We start from the raw sequence: 24,802 nt of genomic DNA on the forward strand, positions 1-24,802 counted from the left end.
CCCAGCATCTCTTGGAAGTTGCACACAAGTTCAAGTATGGAAATTCAGTATAGTGCATTGTTTCAGTCAATCTCCCATCAATCAGCTGTGAAGGATATTTGGGAATTTAGTTTTACTCTAGCAAGGAAAAAACCGCAAATCCACAATATATGTAGAGGGAAGAAGTATGTGATAGCAGATGTGGCCAATATAAATCCCTGTCTACACATATACACTGCAGAATAAAGGTGATAGGATCATTGTTGAAGGAGGACGGCAGTGGTACTGTTGTGGCGGATACCCATGGAGACTGTAGTCTGTAACAGCAGTGTGGAGCGCGGGTGACTTCAATATCAGTCAGGAGTAAACCACAACCTTTGCCATCTGTCAAACCAACACTGGGAGGTTCGAACACAGTGAGAACAGGCAGCTAGCAGGGCTTTGTGTAGCATAACTGTTGGCTGCAAGTTCTGCACATACAGGGTGTAAGTTGAGCAGGCCGTAGGGGAGCAAGGAAGCCAGAGGCTCAGACCACCAACTCAAATGGTAGACTCCAGCAGCAGGCGTGAGGGCAGGGGTGGCAAAGGTGCTGGGACTTTCAGAACCTATGTCCACTGAAGAGCAGGCCAACTGGAGCCATATAGACAGCCAGTTCACCCGCGGTTACACCCAGGTTCTGTGTTATTTCATTTTGTATTGTGTTCATGAATCAATATTTTTTAACGTTCAGACGTGAGTATGGGTGTATGATCTCGTCCAGTAGTTATCCCGGCAAATTCAATAGTAGACAAATCAAGTTCTAGGTCTGATGCATTTTGGAGAATGATATGATTTCAAAATTGTTTTCGTTCAAAGTTCTCACATTATATTGGATTTCCTTAATCATATTGCTGCATTATCTGAGTCGGATTATTACAGAAACCCTTAGCTTCATTTGTCAAATTTTCTATCAACAGTTACAATTTCTGATTACAAGATTCCCCTTGTTTGCCTAGCTCTGAATCTGGTCAGTGTTAATCATCATTGCCAGAGTTTGAGATAAACCAAGTGCCAAAAATGGAGAGGGCTACAACTATGTTCAAACGCATGCAGTACAGTTATGCCTAGGTCAGCCTGATTGACATCTGCTAGAGTGGCACATGATGTTATGGACTTGGAGCTCTTTTGTAACAGAGCCTAGGGCTTCAAACAATCTTGAAAGAAAAGAGACAATTGTTTGGGGGGGTGACATTAACATCCAGGAGCCAGCACTGACCCCCACGTCAGCATTTAGCATTTACCACTCCACCATCATATGCCCTTGTTGGCAGGTCCCACAGATCCAGTTAGGTGTGCTGTGCCAAGCAACAAGATCTGCTATTTGCAGCAGGACAGTACTCAAAGCTTAAAGGGTTAGAATCCAACTTGCTGCAAGTTTTAGGACATTAAACCACTCAAACAGCTGAGATATGGGCTGTCTGCTCATTACATCATATCACACCAGACTCAATGTTGTTTTTACAGTTTGTCATGGACTCCATTTTGTTAAAATCTTGAAGTGTTAACACCAAATATTCCAATATGCATATGTACTTGTGCATAATTTTCATCTCACACTTGCTATGATATTAGTTGATTCATTTGACCTTACTTTTCTGCATTCATTGGAATCAATTGAGCTAACCCAAAACCATAGATCTGAGGAAAGAGGATATTACACCTGCTGCTTTAATTTGTGTATAATGATCCCTCGTGCTGTTAGTTGCAACTAAGATCTTGGACAAGCAGCCAATAATACAACAGAAGTAATTCTTGAGGAAAGAAGAAGAAAAAAACTACTTGTACAGTATAAAAAATACATAAAACATAACTACCTAGAATACTGGACTTGGACAAGCAGCCAATAATACAACAGAAGTAATGCTTGAGGAAAGAAGAAGAAGAAAACTACTTGTACAGTATATAAAAAGACATAAAACATAACTACCTCGAATACTGGACCCTCTTCACTCTCAGATGGAAGAGATGCTAGCTCCTGCCACATTACATCATGAATATACAAAAGATAATGGGTATCTTCTCTCGCATATCTGTTTAACAGGAAAGATAGTTTACCATTTTAAAAATTTAGAGTGAAGAAATCACCTAGAAAGGGGAATGAATCAGACCAAAAACATGATTAGAAATGAATTGTAGCTATTTAGTAATTACTTTAACATTTCTGGAGCAAGTGGCCGTAACCGCCAATCAGCAGTCTGATATCTGCATAAAGAAATACAAATTTAGTTTCCTAAGTTTGTGTTTACATGACAAAATTAAAGAAGGGATATGCAGAAAACAACCATTTCAGTGATTCATATTGTATCAAAAACTAAGCAGGGATGTGGATAACAAAAGTTGACATAAATATAATAGAAACATCAGTAGAGTTATTGAAAGAAAATATAACTTGTATCTTTCCCAAAAACATGATTTCAAAAATCTTACATAGAAAATCAATCTTTGCTACTCAAGAATGAAAGCTATGCTGATGCTGTCTATTTGGAGACAGACCCTTAAAACAACATCCATAATGACCACAATTTCTTATGGATGGAAAAATTCAGATCATATCCTTTGTTATAAGTGGATAACCTTGAAATTTTAGGTGAAATATGTTTACAATTCTTTTAACATTTTCCTCACTGCTCTAATGCAAAACCTCCACTATTAAGTAAGCATCACATCACAAGTGGGCAAGCTTGAGATGAAGAGCAAGTTTGAGATGAAGACCAGACCCTGACACATATTATCAGTGTCAACACTTTCAAAACTAAGAATACGGGAACCAAGTAGTGGGTAATTTAGTGATAATATGCCTTACAATGATCATATCTAATAATCATATCTACAATCTTAAAAAGAGTTTAAAATGACCTCACAAGCTAAAAATCGAGTAAAATCCCAAGAAAGACATGCAGATTTCATTGACCACGATGTGCCATGCAATGTTCCCAGAACAAAATATATAGTTCCAAAAATGTTTCCTAAGATATGATGAAGAATATCTTAAAGGAATCTGGTTACATAAAAATAGCTTCCTTAGCCAAAATCAAGTTACCATGAGAAGCCTAACAAAGAATCACCCAACAAGGCATGTCAAATCTATACATAACAAAAAGAAATGAATTTCTTCTATGCATTCTAATTATTCCCACAATGAGGATATTTCATTATGTCATTACATCATAATATCTTAGAAACCAGGAATTTAGAAAGAAAAAAATGGCATTTGAACTAATTGGACGTAGCCACCACCATGATTATGGTAGCACAAGTACAATAAGAAATTGCCTCAGTTACAAATCTGCTAACTGAGACTGTTAAGGTATGAGATGGTGGCAGCAAACTTCCATAAACAATACGATGAAACAAATTTATGTCTAATAATATCTCAGTATGCAATCATCAAACCATATAGTGACAGGATTCCTAATATTCTTATACCATTTGGTGACAAACTGATGATAAACACAAATAAATGCAGCCTCGCTGTTTAACTGGCAACATGAGGTTGAAACACCAATGCAATACCATTCAGAATACAGCCAAGAATTTTTTTTTTAAATTGCAGATTGAAACTAGGCTCAGAAGAGCATGAAGTTGAATCAGACAATTTATTATGCAATGAGCCATCTTCCTTTACAATTATTATGACATTCTCAGACTTAGACATTTCCTTGATTGACACAAGTATCATATGAAATATGATTAAAAAAATTACAGAGCATCAATTTCAAAACCTGTTCTTGTTTGCAAATTAGATTTACCCAGAAACAGATTCATCTGACATACCAATGCTTCTCTTATTTTACCAATGCTGCCATCTCTCTCCCCTTCTATGCTCCCTTCTTAACTCATGCCCACAAGCTTATGCCAAAGCATACCTACTCCATTTAATGCCTCTGACAACTGATATACAACTCAGTTTCTTCCACACCCAATTTAACTGTCTTCATTTCCGGTAAATCCCCTCTTGTGCCTTCTTGTATTCAATACCCTCATTTTCTGTACAGTTACTTCAGTTCTCACGAACATTAAATTCCAAACAGTCAACAATTATTCAAAGAAACCCAAAACTTTCCACCTAGAAAAACTAAACTTTAACAGAGATAAAATAAAAACAAAAAGGGGTGGTTGCCCATGCATTAGATTACCCAGATGGGATGTTTTTTGAGCATGGCTCGCAAGCATTGCTGGTGGAAACTTTCTTTCCCTTTTTAACCCTTTGCATGACCAATCTTTGGTGCTATTCCAATATGTGCCTCGCTTATTTGTTGAAAACTGGCTATCCTCTTCATCTATTGACTGCTCTACCCACAAATCAGTATCATGCACATTCTTATGACATTGGGACTAACAAAGAAATAACTCCTTGATTGCCATTGTGGCTGTAGCATTCTCTTTCTCCCTATAATACACAAGTTTTGTCCCATTTAACAACAGTACTTTACTACTGCCACCATGACTGTCCTGTTTAGTCTTAATGAAGGCAAAAGAGAATGTTTAACACCATTCTTCTCAACAGTGTAGAAGTCATGCACCGCCTTCCTGTCAATATAAGGCATACATCCATAGCCATTACATCACATAACACGCTATCCTTATAGCTACAAATCCAAAATTCAACAAGAGCCAGTTCATCAACCAATAACTGGTGACATTTTTGTTACCAAGAAACTCTATATGGTGTAGGATGTTTCGTTTTCATGAGGGCTAACTTGTCTACCATCTCCATTGCCACAAGATTATCTGTACAACCACTATCAATAATTAATTTGCAGCACTTAACTTGGACCTTACATTTGGTTATGAACGGAGCTCTTCTCTGAACCGGTTCTTGAATTCCTGCTGATGGCTTCAACAACACCCTTTTGAACAGAAAAGATTCTTCAACTCAGGTTCCTCACTGCGATGGGGAGATTATCCCACACTTTCTTTATCCTCTTGCACAATGTGACTGCTCCTTACAGGCTTTGTACATTCTTCTTGGAGGAATTCAGGACATTCCAAACTCTTATGGCCAGCATACTGATCGCATTTGAAACATTCACAAGGGAATCCTCTGGTGTTGCTTCCACATCCTCCCTAACATCCCTTTCTCCTCTGTGGTTTGGTCTGTGTTTACTTCATGCACGCTTGATTCCTTCTTCTTCAATCTGCTTCCAATTATTGTTGCTTACTTGTCCCTTTTAGTTGCAAATCTTCCCCAACTTTTGGAGTTGTTCAATTGTCTTCTTGCTAATATCAACTCAACCTTCAATTCATATTGTTATGTTTCCTCCACTATAGAAATCCAAATCATGTTCATTTCACCTTGTATGTTGAACCATAAATGATACCTAGCTACCTCTTCATTATCAATTACCTACTTTCCCAAAATGAATGACCAACTTGTAGAATTCCTTCGTACTTTCCTTAATACTCATATCCTTTTGTTTTAGATTTTGCAACTTAAATAAATCCATTTCATAATCACCCAAAATATATTTTCTTTTCAACTTGTGCACCATTTGACTCCATCTTAGTATTCTAGGGTCTCCATTCACTATCTGATCCCTTTGTAACTCTTCCACCATACTGTAGCATGTCCTTTCAGCTTTGTTTGGGCTATCATGTCTCTTTGCGGATCTCTGATTTCCTCTACCTCAAAATATTCTCAACTCTCCTATCCAATCAATCAGTTAATTTAGGTTCAATGTTAAGAAATATTGGGTATATCTATTTTGTTGCTCTTTCCAATTTGTGAAAGAGCACTCAACAATCGATCTTCACCTACTGTTGCTGGTTGTTCTTCTCTTTAATGTTCCTCTACATCACTTTCTTCCCCACTCACAAAATTTCTTGCAATTCCAATAACCAATCACACCTCATTTTGTATGTCTTCTCTGAGATCACTCCTCATTAGTTCTCGAAATCTCTCCAATATTTCCTATATACTCGGCATTCCTCTTCGATGCAGAATCTTCGATGTCTCTCAATCAATGAATTTGACCTCTCCTCCACCCATCGGTCCTGGTGCAAACTGCCGCTCTCGGTTGAATATGCCCCCACACTCAAGAATAAAGGCTCTGATACCAATCTAATAGCAGAAAACTTCCACAAGCAATATCAATGAAACAAATTTATGTCTAATAAGTTCTCAGTATGCAAACAGCAAACCATTTAGTGACCAGCTTTCTAATGTCCTTATACCATTTGGTGACAAACTAATTTTAGACACTAATAAATGGAGCCCCACTAGTTTATTGGTGACAAAAGGTTGAAACACTAATGCAATAACATTCCAATAAACAACCAAGAATTAAAAAAATGGCTCTCAGAATGAGACATTGCCCCAAGTGACAAACCATAAAAAACCTTAGCTACCCAGGTTCGCTCTTTGCCCTCCGAACCAAGCCAAAGTTCGAACTGGTATCTGGTTCAAGTACAGTTCAAACACTGGTTCAACTAGGGTTCTCTTCTTGTATACCAGTTTAAACTAGTCCCAAACCAAATCGAATACGGGCGAACTTGCATGCCACAGGTCAGACCACCTGCGAACTGGGTCGAACTAGGCCTCGTGGAAAGAGGGAGAGTTGTTTTTTTGACATATAATATTTTTGAGTTTCTTAACCCTAAAAAATGAATGTGAAAGGCTTATGTTGCCTTCTAACACTCATTTGTGGTGTGCAAGTAGGTTATTTTGTCTTGAACGAGAGCAAATAGATGGTTGAGCAAAATTTCCTTTGTGAAAGAAGGAGTTGGAAGATCGGTTTGTGGGCTATCTTGAAGTGATTGTGCCTCATTCCTACACCTTTACAAGCTTACAATGGCAGCAAGAGGTAAGTCCTTGTTCCATTTTTTTTTGTTTTGTTTAAGCTTTTTATTTTTTTCATTTATCATTCATTGCCAATAAGATGTAGCCATTGTTTTCTCTAAAACTTCATTCTCAATATGTGTACAATTTCTTGCCATAAAAAAGGAACTTAAATGGGATCTTCCTCTTCCAAAGTAGGCAATGCCAATACCCAACAAAGAATAGAACCCCATTCTGATTCTCCTTTGTAGAAGTATGTGGATATTGTACATCCTCATCCGGAGATGGTGCTTTCTGTTGGAAATGTCAGGGTTGTATATACTATACATATGGTACTTAAAATGCTAGTTATGAAAAGATGTCTTGCAATATGAGATATAAAGATGTAAAAGAGTCAATACTTAGAGCATTGCATTAAATTGTATCGTCGAACATTGAACATAAATAGTTAAATCAGCAAATAGTCAACACCAGTACATCTTTATATAATATATTGCAATACATCTTTCAATGTCTTGCTTTCCATTGGAAATGTACATCTTTTCATATCATTGTGTGGTGGGTGATTTGTGTAAATACCTTGGAAAAGGAGTCAACAAATGTCGTATAAAAAGAAATGCACCAAAGCCAAACTCATTAGTATTGAAATATATTCAGAGTATGAGAAGTAGAAGAGAGAGAGAAATGTAGACAAAATCCCATTGACGATAGTAGCAATAAAACTAAAAAAATAGCAAATATAATGAAATCCGCCACAGATGTTGTGATAGAAAGAGGATCGCCCCTTCTATACTACCTCAGTTGCCTTTGATTCTCAAAATAAAGCACCCCTTACACACAAAAGAAAGGGACCATTAGAAACTGCATTTCAAAATCAGAGAACGGAAATTGCCAACATTGATGAGGCAAGATGCTTATATGCAAATGGGTTGTCTTTTAATCTTGTTCCCTCTCCATATTTCAAAAGGATGTTGAGAATTCCTAATGAAGCTCTGCAATATCCCATCTCCCAAGAGATTTATATATATATATATATATATATATATATATATATTCTATGTCACAAGGTTTGCCAAATTTTCGACTTCAGGTTTGAAATTTGGAGAACCAATGTTTTTTTTTTTTAAATCATATAAATTTGCTTCAAATTCGTATAGATAAAAATGGGTAAAAATTAGGTATAATTTAATGAACAATGGCTAGGGCAAATCATTTATGACCGACGGGTAGGGCAAATCTAGGGAGCCATGTATTGTTTTTGTGTGGAGCCTGGACTCTACATTGCACTGTCCCCTACCATTGTTCTACACCATCGCCCACCATTGTTCTGCATGACTACCATGCCATAGTTAGTGTTTTGTGAGTCTGCTATGAAATAGTCATCGCAGCCAAATAATCCGTCAATCTCCCCTCCAAATCTGTCGTTTCCACGGCTGCTTCAACCAAGTAGGCCTCCATTTAATAGTTGTGTTTGTTTTATTTGTTTTTAGGTTTAGTTTGTTTTGTGTTTTATTTATTTATTATTAGATTATTTTAATTTTATAAGTTTTAGTTTGTTCAAAAGTTTAATTTGAGATGTATATATATATTTTTTATTGAGACAATAATATTTATGATTTTAGTTTTTAGTTTTAAATCTGTTTAGAAATTGGTATAATCGTTATTGTATATTCATTAATATGTTTATTTATTATTACATTATTTTTATTATTTTCAATCTCTTTATTATAGAGAAATATAAAATAATTATTATACTTTTTTTTTTTTTTTTAAAGTATTACAATTTAGTAGTTTTGTTTTGTCTTTAACATATAATATTGTATTTAAAATAATTTTTTTTCCTTTTTCAAAGTCTAATAAAATTATTCTTGTTTGTTGATAAATTAAAATAGAATTTAATATTTATTTATTTCACATTATAGTGTCTAAAACATATATTTTGTTCAAAATTTAATATTTTGTTTAAGATAATTATTTTTTCCCTTTGTACAGTCTAATTAAATTTTTGTTTGTAGTTAGTTAAAATAGAATTTAACATTTATTTATTTTGTATTATAGGTTTTAAAATAATTATTTGATATATTATGTTTTTAATGTTTTTGAAATGAATATTGAATGATTTAAAATAAATATTGGAGAGTTGTTTTGTTTTGTAGGTTTGAACTGACAAATTCCTTGCATGAAAGTCATAAACATATAAAAATATTCACTACTATGCAAACTAATTCACTACTTAGCATAAATATTCACCAATACCATGGACAACAAGAAATTCCATGTTTTGTCAGTCTCCACAAATTTAGAAACCCTCCTAAAGCTAGGATCGAAGATTGTATATTTATAAATGTTTTAAAATTATACAGTGAAATGACCCTTACTATAAAGGTCACTAAAAAAACCAATACTGAACTGTGGCAATTCGTCAAATACTTGGCATGCAACCGTTAAATGGTAAGGATGTAATGTCTCAAACAAATTCACCAAATAAGATGGATGTAACAGACGCAATGAATACAATATAATAATAACAATACGAACAAAATTCAGAAGATCTGATTGAACTGTTACAAGTTCTAATATAAGTGCTTATGGTAATAGCTAGTTTTCACCAAATTGTCTAACAGTCCAACTTAAGCTAAATAATAACATCTGTTACAAACTAGACTGCAATAAGGAGAACTAAACATCTATAACTTGTACTTAATTTTTGCAACCAAATTAATATCAAGAACCTGAAAAGACTGTGTGTTTGGTACTGCAGTGAGGTCCCTTGACTGATGAAGATCGTTCCTAAAGATCCTCAGACCTGTATGGTCCTGTAGCAGCTTTCCAGCTATGGTACAACACCCTTAATGGCAGCTTCAGATTAAATAGGGTTCACATACATCAGCTGTAGCTTGTATGGCACTGCTGACACCTTCTAGTCTCCAGTACAGCACTACTTTCAGACTGTAACAGCTTGCAAGAGTCTGCCCTAAGCACCTATTCGAGGACAAGGCAAACCTGCCCAACCAGGCTTTCCTCCAGCAACACACTCTTCATATGATTGTAAAAGTGGCACACCTTTTGGATGACTGTAAGAGCAGGACGGTTTGAAACAGCTGTTCGTTTGCTGAGGAATGTTATTTCATCCACAGTCTCCCCAATCAATTCCTCCCAACGCATATCCAAGTCATCCTCCTTTACAATGCTCTGATCTTGCTGCAATAGACGAACTCTTCCATTGATAAGGGATGGGATATCTTGTATGTAGTACTGTTGGAATCCTGCACCCTGGAATTTATACCCCCGCACCTTGCTGTACAGTTCCCTAATACAGGCCGTACAGTACGGCACCTGTACTGAAAAATATGCACAGTAATGACAGCCGAATTTACCCCAAACAGGGACGCCTAGGGTTGCTGAATAGTCCTTTAAAAGCATTAAATAAACCTCTGAATATTTGGAAAGGTATGAACAATTTGGTGACTCGAGCCCTAGTATGGACCTGTCGTGTATGGCACTGTTATTAATAATCCCACTTGGTAATGGATGCTTAAAATGAATGTTCCGAACTGCCTAGGGTAAATATATAACCCCTCCAAAGCATAAATTCAAACTCCCAAGCAATATGGAGTTATGAGTAAAAAGGTGAGTCCAGGCCCTAGTACGGACTGATCAGAAATTCGCACTGAATGACCTCCGAATTTTTGCTGACTGATTCTGCAAGAAGATGATGAACTCCAAACCCTTGCAAATAGCTTAAATCCTCAAAAATCAATTCTCACAATGATCCTCCAAAATTGGCCTTAGACCACAGATTCTGCCCTGATGAAATGACTGTAACGTCACCTCCAATCTGCAATAATTCAGATGATATTTCACACCCTCAAAATTGCGTACCAATTGAGAGTTTTTGTTCTCAATGGCCAGTTGTGACAATTGCAAAAACCCTAGGCTCCACAATGCACATGTGATTGAATCACAATCTGATATCACGAGAGAAATAAACAACTAATTGATAAGAATGGAGCCCCAGGGTGCCTATTTATTCTTTTCTCTCCATTTTCTCCAGAAGCTTCTAGAACATTATTTTATTTTATCTATTAAGTGACTTTATAAAATATTTTATAATTCAAGTCACTTTATTAAATTAATTAAATATAAAGTTACCTTTTAATATTTATTTATTTGATAACTTTATAAATAATTAACTTAATACCACTTATATATTTAATTAAAATAATTAATTAGTCGTCCTCATAAAATATTCATTATTTTGGACAACCTAATTAATTAAATTAATTAAATCGAACTGCCTCCAAAAATGGGGACATGACATATAGGCAAATTTAATGTCGATTTTTTTCAATTTTTTTGCCTTATCAAACTTCATCCGAACTTTATAGTTGTCAAACTCGAACCTTGTGACTTTGTGTGTGTGTGTATATATAACTATAAATTAATATTAAATAGTAATTAAATATAATATGATTAATTGATATTTATAATTAGATAAACTTATCTAATAATTAAAAGTAATAAAATTATAAAATTATAATAATGTTCAAATATTTTGATTTAAATAAATCAAATAATATAATTTGTTATTATAATATATGAGTGGGTCAACATTATTATCATCTAAGGAAGACATTTATAAAATTCAATATAAATAATAACTACTAAATTAGCAAGATTATCGATGACCATGTAGAGATGTAGAGACAACTATTTAGAGAGACATGAAATAATATATATAATATATAGCAACCAAGAGTTAACCAAAAGAGCTTATTTTCTGCTCTCAAGGGCCATTACTCCGCTATCTTGGGTGGGCGATGGTTGGACAGGAGGCCTGGCCTTTTCCCAGCCCATGGTTGGGCGTTTTCAGACTGTTCGCCGCTTTTTGTGCATCCTCGATGGGGGGTCTGCTGTGGTATGAGACTGTGGGGCTCTTGCCTCATTTATTTTATTTTATTTTTCTTACTAAGTCCCAGTTCGATTAGTGAATGGGGGATCGAGGTATAGCCTCTCCTCAGCTTTCCGCCAGAGATATGGAGATGGTTGAGCCGTTTTCTTTGTTGCATATCAATGATAAGGAACTGAAAGGTAAACCCCAGTTGGGGGAAGGTGATTCCTCTCCAAAAGGGATGTTTTGATTAAGAAAAGTAAACAGATGTTTGCAGAGATCTGAGGACCGACCAGTTTTGGTTACTCAACCTGAGCAAGTTTCGGAGGATGTCGAATACTGGAGCAATCATGCTCTTATTTGCAAATTTATGGGACTTCGCCTTTCTTTGCCTGTGCTAGAATCCTGGGCACGCCGGATGTGGAACCCAGAAGGAGATATGGAGATTCTGTTAGCGGCTAATAACTATTTTATGGTTATCTTTTCAAGCATGACAGACAAGAATAAGGCATTTGAAGGAGGCCCTTATTTCTTTAACCAGGTGGGGCTCTTATCAAGCCTTGACATATGGGCTTCAACTCTATTGAGGAGATCCCCTCACGAGTTCCAGTGTGGGTTCGCTTGCCGAGGCTTCCTTTGAAATTCTAGAGGGAAGATATTCTTCACTCGATCTCTTTGTTTCTTGGAAAACCTGTGGGTTTGGCTACACAGACTCAAGATCGTAAGGTAATTTCTTTTGCCCGTATTTGTGTAGAAGTTTATTTAAATAATCCATTGCCAGATTCTATGGAGATTTGCATGGGTTCATCTTCCTAGATCCAACAGCTGGATTACGAGACCCTTCCATTTGGATGTAGAATTTGCCATGAATATGGGCATTTACTTTGCAGATGTCCCAGGAATAAGCACCCCCCCCCCCCCCCCACCCTTGGCTGCCCCCGAACCCCCTAGCCAGCACAAGGGGAAGGCTCCTTTATCTAATGCACCTGTTGATAGCGAGGGATTTATTCAAGTTAAGTCTTGTAACAAAGGCAAAGGCAGACTGATGGCACCTTTAATAGGTTTGATGCTCTTGGGGACTTGGTCCAAGAAGAAGGTACTCCGGTTGAGCTCTCTTCTAGGGCTAAAGGTCAGCATGAGATTCAAGTTGAAGATATGCAAAAAGAGGAACAGATTCTATCTCCAAGGGCCCAACAAGCTGGACAGTTGGATATTGATTTGCCTCCTCTTGTTCAAGATATTGGAGACCTTCGAGGGTCATAGGGTTCGAAGGGCTCAATTTTGGTGGCTCCTAATCCCCTTATGCCTAAGGGGACCTCAAATTCTGTAAAGTGTATTAAGGCTCCTCCTGTCTTAGGCATACAGTAGAAATCCTTCAAAAAGGGGCCTTTTGATAAACTGTCAAAGAGTGGTAGGAAGACTGATCAAGAGAAGGTGAAGATAATGGGTGAAAATTTGGTTGAGTTTGGGTCTGTGAAACCCATTGATTCTCATTTCTCTCACCCCCATAAATGATTGTGTTGTCATAGAATGTAAGGGGGTTGAACAGCATCCCCAGACAAAAGGTTGTTCGCAGATTAATTTTGTCCCAGTCTCCTGATGTGGTCTTTATTCAGGAAACTAAGCTTACAATGGATGGTTTGGCTAACTGTGCTTCGCGTATCTAGCCCCAAGGCTCTTGGCAAGGGGTGGGTGCTTTGAACAGTTCAAGGGGGGGGTGGCTTGCTTCTGGAACCCAAGGAAAGTTTCCCCATTATGGTGGATTTCTAGTCGGTCCTCCATTTCTTTGGTTGCCTCTAGTTTTGAGACTAGAGAAAGGTGCCTTTTATCCAATATTTATGCTCCTACTAATTTTTCAGATAAATCCCATTTATGGGCTCGTATCAGATTTATCCGATCATTGGACACATTTCTCCCATGGATTATGGCTGGAGATTTTAATGTTGTTACTAGTTTGGACAAAAAACAAGGAGGGCTAGCTAAGTTGGATCTGTCTTCAAATCTGCTTAGGGATATGATTGGCTCCTTGAATCTCATTGATGTGAAGCCAACCAATGGTGTCTTTCCATGGAATAATCAAAGATGTGGTGGTGAGGCTATCTCAGAAAGGCTTGACAAATTTTTGGTTTCCTGCTATTGGATGAACTACACGTGGATCACCAATTCTGAAATTCTTGACTGGAGGGGCTCTGACCACTAGCCTATTAAGCTCTCCATCACCTCTTACAGAGTCGCCAAAAATCCCTCTTTCAAATTTCAATTGATGTGGTTAAGAGACTTGTCTCTACTAGACCTTATGCTGGATTGGTGGTATGAAGGAATCCCTGTACATGGAACGGCCATGTTTACTTTCTATAAGAGGCTTCAACATGTGAAGTACAGGCTTAAGAGATGGAATAAACAGTATTTTGGGAATCTACATTCTCAGAAGACAGCTGTTCAAACCAAGCTGGATAATATTACCCGTCAAATTCGAGACCAAGGGTTGACCTCTGAGCTGAGTAAAGTGAAGTCCTTGGCTCTTAAGGGACTAGAAGAATGGGAGCTTCAGGAGGAGATTTTTTGGAAGCAAAAATCTTGTGTTGATTGGCTACAGGAGAGTGATAGGAACACTGCTTTCTTCTATAACTCGGTTAAGGCTCGAAGATAGGCGTATTCTATCTCCTCTCTTGTCTCAACAGATGGAAATCGGATCTCTTCCTGTGAAGAAATTTCTAGGGAAGCTGTCAATTATTTTTCTAATCTTTTTACTAGGGATGATCTTCTTGCTGGGACCGAGGAGCAAGCCATTTTGGACTGTATTCTCTATCTAGTCCCTGCTGATGTAGTGCCTCTCCCATTTGACTTTTGTAAGTCGTCCTGATGGATGCAACCTTGCTGATCTTTTGTTGTGATGGGATCATGATTGTGACCCTGAGTGGTCTACACCATTGAGGTGTTTGGATTTATGTTTTTGTATCAGTTGCTTTGATTATGCTTTTGACTGATCTTTGAGATTATGATGTGATTTTTGGTTCACTAAGGTTTGTGCCAATGGTTACCAGGATCAATGTAGTATCATGAGGTTGTTCCGTGATTACCCTGAGATGTGTACAGAGATTGCACTATATTCTTTTACCATGCTACATTGGACTAGGTTCCTGTAGCAGTGGTTAGTCATGTTTATGACTGAGTTTGCTTATGTGTTTTAAATGCCCTTTTTATGCAGAGTAATCAATCATTATTAAATGCTTAAGTAATTAGAATGGATTATTCTTGTTGGATTCTTTGGTTATGTGTTGTGGACATTTACCTTGTTACATTTTTTATTAGAGAGATATTTGTTACTCATGTTATGTTTACATTTGAAAGGACCCGAGGGTCAGATGTTACACTTTGATTCCAGTATCATAGATGTTATACTACTATGTTGTTCAGTTAATCATATTGCATGATGATGCCATTTTGAGATGACAGTGTATTTTATGATGATATATGGTTATCTAGTTATCTGGTATTTGGACATACCTCTGATTTTGTTATGTGATGGATTTAATGCTATGGTTATTTACTTCATTCCTGCGTTGCTATGCCTTTTGCGAACGTGAGTGATGTAAATAGATTATTTTAATATAATTAAATAAATGGTTAAATTAGGTGATTTAATACATTTATTGCTTCGGCTATGTTATTATATGCAATTGCACTTGATCATGTTGTTTAGTGTGCAGGATTTATATCCCTGGCAGTGGCACATGGAGTTAGTGATTCAGCCTTTCATATTTTACCAATGTTGTCCTTGTATGGTCGACGTATCCTTTATTAAAATGTTTAATTTAAACCTTTCGGTGATTATTAAATCCGAACTCATTTGCATTATGTGATTAGACCAGTAAGCGTGTCTGTGCATTTAGAGGTTCGCAGTGTCGTGAAAAGTTATTAAGGAGGTTTATGTGTTTTTGGATTTTCGGGCTTTTTAAATTGATTTATTTTAATTTCTGGCAGCTTTGCCATAGATGAATTCCTATTTATAGGAATAGCCTGTTTTCGTTTGGGTCGATTTGGGGTTTAACTGGATTGGCTGGTTAAATGCCCTAATCGATTATTCACCCAGAAAGTGAATAAATATCCAAAGAGGAATTTAATTCCTCACTTCTCACTTTCAAATTGGAAAGTTGGAGAGTAAAACCCAAAATCCTCTTCATGAGGATTTACTATTTTGTTCGTTGTGGGAGCTACGGACGTGGGATCGTCGCGAGGTTGGGCTCGTTGGATCCAGCTCGGAGAAACCTTGGATTGCCGCGATTTTCAGCTACTTCTGCGGGATATTTATTTTATGGTTCAGATTCCCGTTTTGCCCTTTTGGCTGTGAGGTAGGGCTTTCCCGTTTTATTGGTTCTACTATGTTTCTGCTTCTGTTTTTGGTAGCCGTTTGTTTGGAGGCTGAGAACTAGTGTTCCCCTCCGTTTCTGTATGCTAGTTCTACCCGGTTGGGCGGGTATGAACGTTTCTCTATTTTTTTGAGATGAGGGTTTGGGATTTTATGCCGTTATGCTGGCCGTTTTGGCATGCGGTGTCCGATTTCATTTTTTTTGGATTTTTGGGATTTTTGAACCCAAAGGCCAAATGGGTTTTTAATTTTGAAGTTTTCCAAATTTTTGGGGTTTTTACCTCGTTTTGCGTGTCGCCCTATTTTCTCGGGTTTTCTTGGCACAATGTGGGTCGTGGACCTTGATGATCCATTTGGATATCAGTCAGACCACTTTTGCACTTTTATGTTGCATTGGGATGCGTGTTGCATTCGTACTCTCGACGTTGTGTTCGGTTGAGTGATTTGTACCTGGTGTTATTGTTTCTCTTAGACCCTTTTGCTTTTGTTTCGTGAACGCTAGGATTCGTGTAGAATCCATACTCTCGGATTGAGGCCGGTTGAGTAAGTTCATGATGTTTGGTCTTGTTACATCATTGGGATTTGTGTAGAATCCATACTCTCGGATTGAGGCCGATTGAGTGATTTTATGATGTACGATTTTATTGGCTTTGGGATTCGTGTAGAATCCATCCTTCCCGTGTTGCTTTCAGTTGGGTGTTTTCTTTGCATTGTGTTCTCATTCCTGTCCTTATGTTATGATCTTCGTGATGGTGGTGCGCCACACACGAGTACGTACGCATACATTTGTTGGGTGACTTGCGAGGCCCGATCTTCCGTGGATTTGCCGGAAGTTATGATCATTGGGGTTGGGATGGGAGTATGCATGCCCACGGGCACTTGTCGTAGGATGAGCATGGGTAGGGTAGGGTAGCATATGGAGGGGGCTTCTATCTCGCAGCCTGGTGGTCATTGTGCCCAGAGGGTTAGCGGAGGATATGAAGTTTTAAATAAGTGATAATTAAAGAAAATGTGTGATTGGTAATAAAATTTAAGATAATAAAATGCTGTGCCGAGCCATTCCGTTGAGGGATGCTGAATCCGCACGATCCAAGCTTGGGCCTTTTGATGCCAAGCGACTCTCCATGATGTTAGTCCCTACTTAGTAGCCTTTTGAGTGTCTGACCAGGACCTGTACTCCTTGCATTGTCTTAAGTTCTTGGTTCAGCCATCATACTGTCTAGCGTGAGTGTTAGCCATGGATGTTGTGTTTTATGTGTGTTTGTGGTTGGATCATTATCTCCATCAGCACGGCGGTTGTGGACCTATGGGTGCCACGTGGTTGGGAGGCGTAGCTACCTTCACCACTGCTAGGGATCGGTGTACAGAGACGATCTTTTGTCCTAGTGCGACCGTTGCTGGATGTCTTCACTTGGTACTTTGGGTTCCGGAGTATGCTTTCTTGTGATTTATGCTTTCATTGGGATGCTTGTATATCATGTTTAGATGATGTTATTTTATTTGGCGCATTCCCTTATTATGATGTTTAGCATATGATTAGATGATGTGATTTGCTTTAGTAGTATATCTATTGCTTACTGCTATTTAGCATGTGATAGGTGATGTTATCTACTGCAGGATTATCTTATGCGTTATCACTAGCATGTTAGATTTTCTTATGCTGTTATTATGCATGTTTTAGTAGTGACGTCCCTATTACGACAGTACCGACGATCTGGTCGGTGGCTTGGGATGTTACGCACGGGGGGATGGCTAGGACCCACGATGGTCTTATGATGCTATTGACGGTTGGGAGGAACCGCGTACTTAGTTTGGTTGTTTTGTTCCTGAGATGCATTTCTGTGCATTGCGATGTTGCTATTGTTCTCTTCGATGTTTATTTCAGTATGTTCTTTGCTGTTATGGCTTAGATGGATAGATGTTCTCCTTTCTGTGTTGTTCTTGCACTCGAGTGTTCATTCCTCGAGCCTTTGTGGATCCGGTACTCCCCGGTGTGGAGGTTCTTTTGTCGGTTTTTACCCGTTTTTGAGTTCTGGAAGTGTTTTTGGTTTTGTATGGGCGACATTTGTTCAGCATTGTGCGACACTGATAAAGTATCGCATGCCCATACAAAGAATGTCGTACGACACTAATAAAGTGTCGCACGCATTATTGGAGAAGTGTCGTACGACACTGGAAGAGTGTCGCACGGCTTTATGAGAAATGTAGCGCGATACTTTTCTAGTATCGCACGCCTTCTTGAGAAGTGTCGCACGCAGTAAGGGAGAAGTGTCGCCCTCCCTTAGTGAAAAGTGTCGCACGCCTTTTGGTTAAAACCTGCGCGTGCCATCAGCGAGCACTTTTGTTCATGATCCGATCTTTTTGAGAGTGGTTTTGGATACCCTTTTGGGCGTTCTTCAAGCCTATGTTGTTGCAAATTGAATTCGAGAGGTTTCTTTTGAAATTCAGTTATTGGGTTTTTGTTGTAGTCCTTCGAGGTATAAAATATATCGTTCAAGTATAAGTTAATTCCTTATACTTAAGATATATTTTAATATATGCGACAAATCGTTTGAGATAGGTTTCAGACCTCTCGGAGATAAGTTATGGATTCTAGGAAATTTCAGGGCTTCAGAAATCCAGACTTAGCCAATTTTCAAGGCTTCAGGATTTTAGGCTTAGCCAAATTTCGGGATTCTGCATATTACCCCAGCGTGGTGTTTTGTTGATGAGTGGTTGTTTCTTGTGCCCTCATCATGTGTGTTGTTGTTGTTGGCTTTGGTTGTGTGTGTCAGTTTGGTAGTGGCGTTTGGAGATTCATTGGTTGTCGGGATTGTGTTGAAGTCTTCTGTTGCGATCTTTGTGATCCCTGTATGATGTTGTCTTGTGCATTCATACTTGTAAAAAAAAATATCTTGGCTTGATTTGAATCCTTGTTTCCAAGGATCTCCGGGCGGGGCATTACAGCTGAGATGAATGGGGCCCTCTTAAGTCCTATCTTGTTACCTAAATTGGAGAAAGTTGTGTTTAATATGAAAAAAGGTAAGGCCCATGGCCTAGATAGATTTCCGATTGAATTTTTCCAAGAATTCTAGGAAATAATAATGTTTAATCTCCTAGAAGTGGTTCAGGAACCTCATAGAAACAAACAGATGTTGAAGTCTTTGCATTCTACTTTCTTGGCTCTCATACCTGAGAAGGAACGGGCTAATCGGTTGGATCAATTTAGACCTATAGCGTTATGTAATGTTGTCTATAAGATCATCACCAAATTGATCGCTGAGAGACTCAAACCACTCCTTAGTTCTTTGATCTCTGCTGAACAGGGTGGTTTTGTTGGAGGAGGACAAATTTTGGATGGGGTTGTGATAGCAATGGAGGCTATTCACTCTATGGTTGCATCTAAGGAGAAAGCTATTTTCATTAAACTTGACATGGCTAAAGCTTATGATCGGGTGAGTTGGGAGTTCTTACAGAAAATTCTTTTGGCTTTTGGTTTTGATGAGGAGTGGGTGAATTGGGTTCTAAGTTGTGGGACCTCATCCTCCTCCTCAGTTCTCATTAATGGGGAACCTTCAAAATTGTTTGGTGCTTCTTGAGGACTTCGACAAAGGGATCCCTTATCTCCCTATTTATTCATTATTATGGCGAAGGGTCTTGGCAAATTTCTAAAATCTCAAGTGAGGCAAGATCTTATCCAAGGTTGGAGCTGTAAAAACAATCTTTCCTTCCTACTCTCATCTTCAGTTTGTGGATGACACTGGGTTATTGGGCAAGGCTAGAATTAGTGAGGCAATGAATTTCAAGCAAGCTTTGGATATCTATTTGAAAGCCTCAGGTCAGTGTATTAATGATGATAAGTCTTCCATTTATTTCTTTAACACTCCTCGGCTTATTCAAAGCAGGATTGCAAGGATTCTTAGATTTCAAATTGGCACCCTTCCTTTGATGTACCTTAGGGTTCCTTTGGTCTTGGGATCTCAGCATAGAGACTACTGGCAGGGGATTTTGGATAAATTCCAGAGTAAGGTTAGTCATTGGACTTACAGATGGTTGTCTTCTACTGGGATAGTGGTTCTCCTAAAGACTGTGGTGGAGTCTCTCCCCATTTATAGGTGTTGTGTTTAGGTTCCCCCTTCCAACTTTGCGAGGGATTTTGATGTTTTATCTCGACAATTTCTTTGGTCTAGCAGCCTTCTATCCTCAAAGTAGAGCCTTGTCAAGTGGGAGTCTGTGTGTAGGCCGAAGCATGTTGGGGGCCTTGGTCTTAGATTGATGACTCTTGTTGTCACGGCTTGGGTTGCCAAGCTATGCTGGCGGTGGTGCAACGGCTAGGGTCAAGATTGGGCCAAGATTCTTGCCCACAAGTATTTTACTGGTGTGGAATGCCTTGATGTGCCACGGCTTACTCTGACGAGTAAAGGTTCTTATATTTGGGACACTCTTAAGAAGGGAGCTCAACTTATTAAGGAGGGCCTCTTCTGGATTTGTAGCAAAGGCTTTGATGCCCTATTTTGGCAAGACTCTTGGGACGACCACCTTCGCATTCTTTCTAGTTTTCCCCAGCTTCAACCTCTTTGCCATACTTTTACTAATGTTGGATGGTTTAAGGTGGAGCATTTTAAGACTGTTAAGCGTATGGGTCAAGTGGAAGTGACTAGCTGGAAGGACTCTCAGGAGTGGCCCATGGGTAGCTTTGATGAGGATCGTGTTGTTCTTACTAAAGCTTTGGAAAGCAAGTTTTGCAGCTCCCTTAATGAGCAAGACACTTTGGCTTGGAGTCCTAGCCCAAAAGGCAAATATACTGTGGCTCAAGGCTATGTTATACTTGCAGGAACTTACATGGTCCAACTGAAGTGCACTGGTGGAAGAAGGTTTGGATTAACTTTTCTTGGCCCAAATGTAATTTTTTCTTATCGTTGTTGGCTCAGAAAAAATGCCTCACTTGGAAGAATCTTCGCAAAAGAGGTTTTTAGAGACCTTATGTTTGCTTCCTCTATTCGAACAATAAGGAATGTACCTCTCACTTGTTTTTTCTTTTCCCTTTTTCGAGAGAGATATGGCATAGATGGTGGTAGGCTTGGCGACATGGTTGTATTCATGCTACCTCTCTAATTGATTTTTGCGAGAGTTTGAGCAGACCTCCAGTGAAGACTTCTTTCCTGCGAGTAGCCTAGACGATTGGGCCGACTCTCATTCTCTAGAACCTTTAGCTAGAGAGGAACCACAGAATTTTTTGTGACTCCAAATTAGGAAGTTTTCAATTGTGGAAGATGATTCTTAGTAGGCCTCAGGAGACTATTTTTGCTAAGTGTGATATGTCTAAAAGTATTGATCCTGGTGATCATGCTATTGTGAGGAATTTGAACCTAGGTGATAGTAGACGAGGATGCACTCTTGGAAAAAGACCTTGCCATGTCAAGCAACGAGTTTGCCAGGATGGGAGGTGGACTCCTCCCCTAGCTAGGACCTTGAAGATCAATACGAACGGTTCTTCTCGTGGGAACCCTGATCATGCTGGTATTAGGGGTATAGCCAGAGGCAATGATGGTGGTACGATTTTTCTCTTCTCTATTTACAAAGGCCAACACTCTAATAATTTGATGGAGGCCCTTGCTATTAAAATTGTTGTTGAGAGAGGATGCTCTTTAGGTTGGAAGAGGATCATCTGTGAGTCTAATTCTCAGATTGTTGGGGATATGCTGAATAACCAAACTTTGGAGGATGTTAGTTGGCAATTAGCCTCTTTGGTCAGACAAACTCTAAGTCTTTGTAGCTCCTTAGACTCTGTCTCCTTTCGCCATATCCTTAGACAATGGAACAAAGTGGTTGATTGTTTGGCAAAGTGAGCTTCAGAGAATCTAGATGGTTGGGATATTAGTGGAAGGGATGAGTTACCTTCTGAGTATCGTGGGATCATAGAGCAGCTATTATTGGGAGACAGGAATATGTAGTGTTGGTGTGGGCCTTTGGCCTTTGCTCTGTACTTTGAATTTGATTGAATAAATTTTTACCCCCTTTTTTTCAAAAAGAGAAACAAAAGGATTACCAAAAAAAAGGAGATATATCTACAGATGATATTCCAAAATAGGTAATACAGAGAGATCATAATCGAATAAGATAGAAGAAAAAGAAAGACATTTGTAAGAGTTTGCACACTTCACTAACCAATGTCTACATTCATCCAACTAGAGATCATCGGGTAAAGAAGAATGAAGAACATTTGAACTTAAAAGGACTATTCCAGTTAGAACTAACTGCACATGCAGTCTGTAGGACATAAGCAACAATCAGATATGGACAAGGGAGGCGATACACGGAAGAATGAGAGGAACAAAAGCATTAGCAACAGGTAATCATAGATTAAAATATATATCTATCTATATATATATATATATATATATATATATGTTATGGCTCAGAGGGACCATCAAACAGGTGAAAAGATCATCCATTAACAATCAAATTCCATGATAAATTTCATCAAAGGCTTGGGGAATACTACCCTAAGAAAAGTAGTGGTAATAATAGGAGTTAAGATGATATAAGGAAGCCAATCGACTTATATCTATCAGATGTAGCATCTAGAATCCCATCGCAGTCATAAAAAAAAGGAAGGAAAGAGGAGGAATACAAGACGTCAACCTCAGATTGGAAACTAAGAGACAAATACAAGCCAGCTAAGGACTCCATAACGCATTGCAGAAGCTCAGGATCACAGATTTCTTAATGGACTTGACCCTATCAGGCATCCAATAACTAAGTATATGCATCAGTGTATAAATTCGTTCTAGGATAGAATACTTAGACTTATAAGCTTAGTTACCGATTCAGGATACAAATCCGATTCGGGCACGTGAATCGGATCCGTGGATTCGCGATTTTTTTTTTCCCCAATTAGGATTCGTGGAGGATTCGTGAATATATATATATATATATATATATATATATATATATTACTGATCTTGATCAAACCCCAACTAGGAACAGAGGTATATTTCTCTTAGTTTTTAGTATATATAATGCATAAAAGGGTCATTTTAGCACTAGAAAGCAAAAATATATATTTAAAAAAGTCATATTAAATAACTTAGATTCACTTAAACCCGTCAATCCTTGAGGATTTGAGCTGGATCCTTGAGGATTCGTGCAAGATACTTGTTTTACACTGTGGATTCATCCAGATTCGTGGGCCACGAATCTGGATGAATCCACAGTGTAAAACAAGGATCCTACCTGGATCTACACAAATCTGGATCTGGATCGGACCCGAATCTAGATCCGGCCTCGAGGGCACGAATCTAGTAACTAAGCTTATAAGGACGTCATCATCATCGATCAAGAATATTATTTTCAAAGAAATATTATTACATCAGATAAAGAAACTCACTTAGTCTTTCATAGCCACATCATTACGGAAAATAGACATCAGTGAAATTAGAGGCCACTCGTTATTACAGAATGTTATTTACAAAAGATTATCAAGAGGAGGAAATATACATCGATATTTGAGGAGTCTAATAGAAAGCTAATATAATCCAATCAACCCAATCAGTGAAATGAGAGGTGACTGGTTATAAAAGAATGTTATTTACGCAAGATTATCAGGAGGACGAAATAGAGAATAGGGAAAGATCAAAGACAGATGAACTTGACACATCGATATTTGAGGAGTCTAATAGAAAGCTAATATAATCCAATCAACCCAATCAGCAAATACAATCACTTTGGATAGAGTATCGATCAAGAGATGTTGGATATACAATCTCTTTCATTAGTGATGACACCTAAGCAACCAAGAAGATAATAGAAGCAATATATAGAGATAGAAATCAGAAACAAGATGATATTATTGTACCTAATCCTCACTATAGAGCATAATCGGGAAGTTTCAAATAGATGTTAATGTGATGATTTTTTCTAGTTCCACTATATAGCTAGACATGAGATGTAGAATCCAATAGTGTCTCCAGCAAATACATAAACTCAGAGTAGTCAGCAAGAGTGCTGAATAATACTTAAGAGCAGAGACCTGAGTACATTGGAGGGATATAAGATATGTCGTATCTGAAAACATCTAATTGGTATATACTCCATAGAGAATGTTTATCAATTCTATATGCAAAGAATTATAAGAGTAACATACAAAGAATTTTAGAGTTATCATAAAGACCAAGTAGATTCTTGGTAGAGGACATTCATTATGAATGTCAAGTTACTCTTTAGGAGAACTCAGAGACTAAGAGGACATTAATTTGGAATGTCAAAAGCTTTCTATAAGAGAGCTCAAAGATCAAAGGGCATTCGGAACTAAATGTTGGGATCGTAATCCCAAAGAAAGATTTATGGGAAATCTCTTAGAGACAATATATATTGTAGTGGTTAAACATATACATATGTTAGAGTTAAAGAGGCTTGGTTAGAGATGGGATCTCTACCAAGTAGTGTTGTGATCAGAGATCCCAAGAGACCTTAGGGAGGCATTCTTCCTAAGACGGTTGCTCAACTGAGATTTAATCTCACTAGAGGGTTGAGTAAACCTGAGAAGAATTCTTCGGAAGGATTAGTAGGGGTTAGAAAGGGTGGTACTTAGTTGATAGTTAATTATTATTAACATGTTGAAGGATATTGATTTCATAATTATTATTATTTTTTATCATGTACGAACACTCTACTGCAAGTTCCAGTGTTTGTTTCTTAAACCAAGAGTACGAACCACCTTGTTGGATCAAGCGATCAAATTGATTGATGAGCAATTGAAGCCAAT

General features: G+C 38.0%; 1 protein-coding gene across 1 annotated transcript in view; it reads right to left on the reverse strand.

The window, feature by feature from the left end:
• LOC149569433 (uncharacterized) overlaps positions 1-24,802 on the reverse strand; it is a 163,581-nt gene that overhangs the window by 65,496 nt on the left and 73,283 nt on the right. Inside the window, exons 6-7 of the mRNA XM_089822134.1 lie at positions 2,170-2,220; positions 1,946-2,048 (exon numbers count right to left, since the gene is read on the reverse strand). Coding sequence (XP_089678260.1) covers positions 1,946-2,048; positions 2,170-2,220 — 154 coding nt within the window. The remainder of the gene's footprint in view (positions 1-1,945; positions 2,049-2,169; positions 2,221-24,802) is intronic.

Source organism: Cupressus sempervirens, chromosome 3 (assembly GCF_028749045.1).
Source record: "Cupressus sempervirens isolate cs-2001-9-10 chromosome 3, ASM2874904v1, whole genome shotgun sequence".
NCBI lineage: Eukaryota > Viridiplantae > Streptophyta > Pinopsida > Cupressales > Cupressaceae > Cupressus > Cupressus sempervirens.